Below are 8,013 nucleotides of genomic sequence, written 5' to 3'. Positions count from 1 at the left end.
ATCACTCACAATACATTAACGCGTGAAAAATACCATGTGTGGTAAAGTTAACGAGTGATCACTGGGGGTGACGGTGGTGTTTTAGATATTATAATGAGTGATAGAATTCTATCACGGGCAAAACAATTACCACCCCGCCTCCCCTTATGTCGTTACATGATATTATCACGACTACAAAATTGTTGGTGATTCAAATATACTAAAACTAACGTCACCTGCTATAAGCCACTCGCAAAAAGATATTTGCAACTAGTTTTGACACTTGACAGTAACTATTGTTAGTTTTATACCATGCATGTTGTATTGTTGTGGCATATATGCCACACACTAATTTACTATTCCATGTTCCTTGCGAATTTCTACAATCATATAAAGTACCAGTCAAAGAAACAAAAATCATTTCTTTCTGTCATCATCAAAGAAGGTGAAAAATAGAATAGATTCGATCTTTACATTTATTCAACTACTTTTTCTTGAATGCGTTAATCGCAACATCTCATGTGCGCTTCGTCCTACTACTATACGTCACAAAACACGGTTACACGGTTCATGCCTTGATTCGCCTAAGCGCAAGGTATGCCAATATTCTATAACCGAAGAACATAATAAGCAAGATGCCAATGCACGAACCAGTCGATAATTGTCCTTCAATATCGTCTTCGATAAACTTACAGCTTGCATGTCTACCACGATCTTGAAAACAACCCAAGAGATACCATATATCCCGTCCTTGACCATATTGGACCCGGATTAGTAACCTGTAGCTGTAAAATGTTGAAGAAATGTATTTCATCCAAGACATAAAACTAGGTACTTTGTGCACGTAATACCCTCCGGTTAACACGAATGCAAGCATGGTCACGGTTACTACAGTAGAGGCTTGTTTCGCGTCCATTATAAACGCACCAAACGCGAACCCGAGGCCTTGTGAAACGAGAACATATGCTAGCAAGATCAACAAGGTTAAGAGGAAGGCAACGAGGTCAGGTTTTAGCCCACACATCCAGTAAGTGATGCATATAAACATGGTAGGCAAAATGAGTTCCATAGGCGCGTCTCCAACTATTCGGGACATAAAATATGATGACAACGAGTACATCCCCGAAGCTCGTTCTTTCGTGAAGACTGCACGGTCTTGAGGGAATGCAAACACTGCATTGAACGATGGGAACACGCCCCAAAATATCGAAAAGAAGAATAACAAACCGAGTCGGTCTTGGATGTCCCGAAAATCTGAATGCCACCACATGAAACCCGCTAACAACGAGGCTGCCATTACTTGGAAAACTCGAAGCGGGTTAAATGTCTCGTGTTTTCTTTCTTTGAGGCTTCTTTGGGTTAGAACAACAAACTGGTGAAACCACGTCGTGACACTGTTTGCGCATTTGCGTATTCTATACCCGTCCGTCTCATGATTCTTTACAAATGTATGATCTTTTAACGCGTACGCGATATCCGAACACGCATCCTTTACTCTTGGAGCCAAAAGATCATTGTAAGAAGATATCAGTGTTTGCTTTATGTTTGGTCTATCTTTGTCGTTTGTTGTATCTTGGTGCCACACACCTAGAAACAAATTGAATCAAATTAGCATAAAGTTTCAATAATAGTAACCATACATCAAATTACACCTGGAACAACCCAATTAGGTTGAGGATGATTTGTTAAAAAGAATCCAAAAGAAAAAAAAAAGTTGGTGTTGTAAAGTAGAAGTGCACTCAAATAGTTGCCAATGGGGTAAACGACAACCACCCACCATATGCCACTTTATTATCTATCTCCCTTTAATGCTATTATTGACCCTCACGTAACATGTCATTGCACCAAAAAAAGGTTTTCTAGCTTGTATATGCATTTTAAAAATGAATATTATAATATTAATCGAACCGACAGCTCTACTGGTTAGGTCTGATAACAAATTAAACCGTTGATAGGCGAGATGGTGGTTTAACCGGTTGAACCAATCTATTACGATAAAATCAGTCAGGTTTATTTGTTTGAACATTTGCTAGTATCCAAACTAACGATACTTAATGGTTACGGTTTTTGGTTTAACCGGTTGAACTAAGCGATTGCGATACAATCGCATTTTTCAAAACATTATTGTGGAGACAATGACTCGCATCTCATAAATTACAAAGAATAAAAGTGTCGAAAAAAGAAAAACAAGAAAGGACTTATAATGGGCTATTATACGTAAGCAGTGTTGTCATCTTCCTCTATGACTTTATTTTATTTGATTTATGTTAAAAGGGAGCAATTTATAAGCACTACTTATAAAATCAATTTGGCATCTAATCTAGTATCTGATTCTAATCTAATTCCAATTCTAATTCTAACTCTAATAATATGTATATAATTAATACATTTTTAAGAAGTATACGACAAAAAACCTGATATATAACGCATAGTCAATATTTTTATCCAATCATAAATTAATATTTTAAAGAATCATAAAATATGTTGTCTTTTTTTAAAAGTTTTTTTTAACGAAAAAGTACTCAAAAAAGTTTCTTCCCCACTACCAGCATTTACAAAAAGATATTAAACAATTACTTTATCGGTGACATGTCCTATTGCTTGTTCACTTTGAGGAAAGCATTCCATTTTAAAATCATGATAATATTGGCTTTTGTGACATAAACGTATATAGCTTGATTTGGAATAAATTTTTCTTTTTTTTTTTATTGGCTTTTGTGACATAAACGTATTATAGCTTGTTTTGGAATAAATTTTCATAATTTATATATATTTATAGTAATTATATTACCATTAAAGAATATTAATTATTTATAAAGTTTGAAGAAAAAAGGATTTTTAACTGATAAACCCACAAAACATATATATTGTAAATAAAACTAACTCTTCCTCACTCTTTACCCAAACCGTAATTTATGAGGAGCAACAACTGGATTGGAGCACTAAAATAACGTGAAGTGTTTGAATTTGTTGGCAGTTCTTGGTTTGGTTGAGTAGTTTTTTAATAGTTTTCATTTAAGCTAGTAGGTTATAGCGTAACAAATAAACCAGATTGCACTGGGAATATATTTATATAAAAAAAATACCCAATAAGGTGGCGTATATTTTCTTTACATTGAAATCATACGGAAAATAAATTAGTTCTATGTTTTCTTTTAAATTAGTTATATACACAGCTACTAAAAATTTACGCCATTGTTAGATTTTTAAACACAACCTCGCTAATAAATCGATTCATGCCCTTTCATTATTTTCTGCGGCACCCGGTGATGATTACTAGGCGAATATGTGGAGATCGCTAGTTCGAACCTTGAATTGAACGGGTTTTACCTCACCGCACTGTCGTGCCTTCGGGCGAATGTTCATGGATTCCGCCCTAGGTGAGGGTTTTCTCCGATTCGGAGACGAGTGTATCGAAATATTGTGAATTTCGCCAATTTGTATTGATTCGTCGGCAGTTAAAAAAAAAAAAATTCTTGACGGCTTTGGGAACTAGCGAATCGACATAAATAGACGCAAATGGTTTTTTTTCGAACGGCTTCCATCCGAGGAAACATAATTTAATACCACACGTGTCCCATTACAATACTGCCACGTTGGTATACTCTACAAGATCCTAGCGAACCAAAATACTGAATTTTATGTTATTTTAAATTATAAAAAAATTCAATATTTTCTAAATCTATCACGACCTTCCGGCACAAATATGAAGTTGGTCCTCTAGACCTGTAAGCTATAGCGGCTGCATGACTCATTATAAATTATAAAATTCTTAATAAATATGTTATATATCTTGCTTAAATATTATTTCATTTGACGAGAACTAAATATTGTTTAACTGGTCAAGTATCCGAAGACAAAATAAGCATAAAAACGAATCATATGAATAGTGTACAGTGAACACACTATGAAGTCAACAAACTATGTATAACAAAAGTCAAACATGAAATAAGATTATAGAAAAAGAACATACCGTTTGCAAGATCAAGAAGAAAATCGGCAGGATTCATCGGAAAAGACGGCCGGAAACCAACGGAATCAAAATAACTCATAGCTTCTGACCCTTTTCCAAAGTAAATGCACCGGCCTTCCGACAAAACCAAAACCGAATCAAACATCTGAAACACCCTGCTAGACGGTTGGTGAACAGACATCACCACCGTCTTTCCCTTCTGGTGGGCCAACCCACCCAAGGTGGACACCAGCCTGTGAGCCGCCGTCGAGTCTAAACCCGACGTCGGCTCGTCTAGTATCAACAAGCTCGGGTTCATCAACATCTCGTGTGCAATACACACACGCTTCCGTTCCCCACCTGCATCATAAAAATAATTTGTTAAATTTTACAAATATAATTTTATCTTTTTACTTTTTCACATATGTATTTTTAGTGCAACAGATAGCAGAAAAAACAGAGACAGAAATTCTGCTATCTGTTGCATTGCAGCATAATATATTTGTGCCGCAGGAAAAACTCTTATGCTATTCTGCGGCAATAAAATATATTTGTCTTTACAAACCTGAGACTCCACGGATGAACGTATTCCCGATTATGGTGTTTTTACACTTGGACAATCCTAACTCCGCAATAACGGAATCCGCCACCTCTGTCTTCTCCTGCCGGGATAAACTCCTGGGAAGACGGAGTAGAGCACAAAAAATCAACGTCTCCCGAACGGTAAGATGCGGGTAAAGAACATCATCCTGCGTGACAAAACCCGTTCGTTTAAGTACCATTTTCGACATTTTCCGCCCATTAGCGAGAACTTTTCCGCTAAAACAATGTTCCGGCAACCTCCCGGCAAGCGTGTTAAGTAACGTAGACTTCCCACTTCCGGACGGACCCAAAACCGCCATAAGCTCGCCCGGGTGCACCATACCAGTGATCCCGTTTAAGATGATTCGTTCTTGGATCACAGATTCACCCGTATCCATAGCTCCTGATCTGAACATGGTTCGGATCACACCATTGCTAGAGTTCTTTTCAGTCTTGAGTTTGTAGCAAATATCAATGAACTGTAAGTGGATTGGTAACGAAGATGAATGCCTAGTGGGTGGATCGAGAATATGTTGTTGAGCCATGATGTTTTGTTTTTATGGTAGTAAGCGAAGTGGGAGATTAGGGTATTTATGGAGAAGGTGGCGGATGTTGACAGTGGTTTCCGACGTCAAAAGATGGTGACACGTTAAGGGGGAGGGTACGTGGCAGGTGTAGATCAAAGGGTGTTTAGGTTCAATGGTTTGTGCTCATTTTAGTTAAAAGTTGAAAGCTGAAACCAACTGCCCCTCAATTATATGTATATATTCTCTTTTAGTTGATCATGTTATTACTTCTTTTATTTGGTTGGTGGGTTATATCTGATTTAGTGTTTTTCTATTAGTTTATACATGTGTTGTGTTTCAGGTAGTGTACAACATATTATGTTGAACTATCAGGTCTTGGAAATGTTGGTTTTCTTGTGTGGGGAATCATGTGTTCTCTATTGCTTTGGCGCCAATCTTCAATTACTGGTTGATTTTACATCTATAACTTTGGTAATGTTTTTGTATGTGAACAAATCATCAAAATTGTAAAAATGATAAACGAAGGAGACAAATAAAAAGGTAATGTGTTGATATGTGAGCAGATCATCAAAATCATAAAAATGAAAGAAGTGACGAGACAAGTTAAAAGGTAACGCGTTTCGTATGTGAACAGAACAAATCATCCAACCATATAACTAAAAGAAGTGACGAGACAAATGAAAGGTTAATGTGTTGTGAACAAAGCATTACAACCATAAAAATAAAAGAAATGACGCGTGACAAATTAAAAGATAATATGTTTGTATGTGAACAAATTATCAAAAGCATAAATATAAAAGAAGGGACGAGACAAATAAAATGGTAGTGTTTTCATGTAAACAAAGCATCAAAACCATAAAAATAAAAATATTGAAGTAAATCGACCACATATATATCATGTGTGTTTACATCTATAAAGTGAGAGGGAGCGGCACTAGACATTGAAAGCCTAATTGTTAAACGAAGGTTGATAGTGTTTTCTAATGTGAATAACGAGAAGGAAAGTGGAACAGTCTATAAATAAGGTGGGGACATAGTTTCCTATTTTATTTGTTTTGGTAAGGAGATACATAGGGATTAAATAATATGAAAAGTTTAGATAAATAAATAAATTATAAAAAAAAAAACTTTAATGAGCAACATAAACAAACGGACATGAATGAATGTTCACGAACACATTACCGAACGTTTACGGACGCAATTGAACGAACTAGACATTTGTTCATGCTCGTTCATTCAACTAACCGAACGGAATTTCTTGTTCATGTTCGTTCATTAATCAAACGCACGGACATAAATGAACTTCCCGCCGAATTGTTCGCTGAACATTCAGTTTGTTTGTAGCTCTATATGGAGGTATCACAATGATAAAGTTTTCAAATATAATCGACATATCAAGGAAACTATTTTTGATATGATAGTTAATTATCACTTTCTATTATTATTAAATAGGAACGGTAAGGCAAATATTAATCAGGGGAGTTTGTTTCAATACCAACTTGTGCTCATGTAATTTTTGGTTTATTTTCTGCCTAGCGGCTTGGTAGTCGGTTTGTCTTAACAAAATTTCATTGTTCTAAGAAAAAGTTTAATGATTTTTTTTATAAACATGTCGTGCACATATTTGTGTAAAAAGTCAAACTTTGGGAAAAAAAAAACGTTATAAATATCCCCTAGGCCCTAATGGCAACGTGATAATACACTCAAAAGAAGTCAATAAGTAGAACGAAAGTAAAGACATACCTACCGTTCACCATTGTCTGGCATATAAAAGCCAGGTTAAATTTTCCAAACCATCATGCAATGTAAGAAATGGAGTCAAATCAAATATTTCAACTATCAACATATAATGCATTCATACAAACATGATCCAATTACCTATGAGACCATGTGTAGTGGTGATACACTATAATGCCCCCACCATGGGGCGTTTTGCGCCATATGGCGTCCTAGTCAGCATGGGGGCATTATAGAAAAAGTGGTGTAGTGGTATAATGCCCCATAATGCCCCATTCAATCATTTTACAATTATTTCCCAATTAATTTTTTAAATTTAAAACATAAAAAAACTTCATTAATTTAAAAATAAAATTACATACCATGAAAAAAAAATAAAAAAAAAACTAAAAAAAAACCGAAAATAAAAAAAAAAGCAGAAAAAAAAACCGAAAATAAAAAAAAAACAGAAAAAAAAATACAATACTAGAAAAAAAAAAAACTAGTTTTCGTCTTCGCTTTCGTCACCCTCGCCAACTTCGTCTTCCTCGTCCTCCGTTTCTTCCTCTCCCTCAGGTGGTACGTAACGAACCGACCATGCGTGGTGTACCAAATCAACCATTAACTGGGAATGGTACGGTTCGTAACGCAACTCTCGCGCGTTACTCACTCTTTCTTCCATTGACGCCTGCGGATGCTCCTGGTGAACGGCTTCTGGCACATAATTCTGGCATATCGCCTTTCCTTCGTCTTCCAAAATCATGTTGTGCATGATTATACAAGCGTACATAGCATCTCTCATTTTTTGCTTGCTCCATGCACGACAAGGATTTCTCAAGTATTGCCAGCGTTGTTTAAGAACCCCAAAGCATCTCTCAATATCTTTTCGTGAAGACTCTTGAACCTTTTTAAAGTATGCTCTTTTCTCATCAATAGGATCACTAAACGTCTTCACAAAAATCGAATACCTAGGATAAATTCCGTCGCTCAAATAATATCCATGGGGGTAGTAGTTTCCATTTGCGTAAAACGACGCTTTTGGAGCTTTGCCAGAAATCCACTCCTCTAACAACGGCGATTGTTCTAAAACATTGATATCATTGCATGACCCGACCACGCCAAAGTAAGCCGACCAAACCCAAAGATCCTGTGAAGCAACCGCCTGAAGAATAATAGTGGGTCCTTTTTGGTCACCACGTGTGTGTTGGCCTCGCCATGCAGTCGGGCAGTTATCCCAACGCCAATGCATGCAATCTA

General features: G+C 36.3%; 1 protein-coding gene across 1 annotated transcript; it reads right to left on the bottom strand.

Moving 5' to 3' along the window:
• Positions 1-386: 386 nt before the first annotated feature.
• LOC110878782 (ABC transporter G family member 25) lies at positions 387-5,177 on the bottom strand. Its single transcript, XM_022127142.2, has 3 exons — positions 4,497-5,177; positions 3,953-4,291; positions 387-1,566 (listed from the first exon to the last, which is right to left on the bottom strand). Exons 1-3 carry the CDS (start codon positions 5,056-5,058, stop codon positions 548-550), a joined length of 1,920 nt encoding a protein of 639 aa, XP_021982834.1. The 5' UTR covers positions 5,059-5,177; the 3' UTR covers positions 387-547.
• Positions 5,178-8,013: the final 2,836 nt, after the last annotated feature.

This window comes from Helianthus annuus, chromosome 9 (assembly GCF_002127325.2).
Source record: "Helianthus annuus cultivar XRQ/B chromosome 9, HanXRQr2.0-SUNRISE, whole genome shotgun sequence".
NCBI lineage: Eukaryota > Viridiplantae > Streptophyta > Magnoliopsida > Asterales > Asteraceae > Helianthus > Helianthus annuus.
This window is presented reverse-complemented; position numbering and strand designations above follow the sequence as displayed.

Coding starts and splice junctions, on each gene's coding strand:
- LOC110878782 (XM_022127142.2), bottom strand. CDS start 5,058: ATGGCTCAACAACATATTCTCGATCCACCCACTAGGCATTCATCTTCG. Junction 4,292..4,496: donor GTTCATCCGTGGAGTCTCAG/GTTTGTAAAGAC, acceptor TTTATGATGCAG/GTGGGGAACGGAAGCGTGTG. Junction 1,567..3,952: donor TCTTCTTGATCTTGCAAACG/GTATGTTCTTTT, acceptor ATTTGTTTCTAG/GTGTGTGGCACCAAGATACA.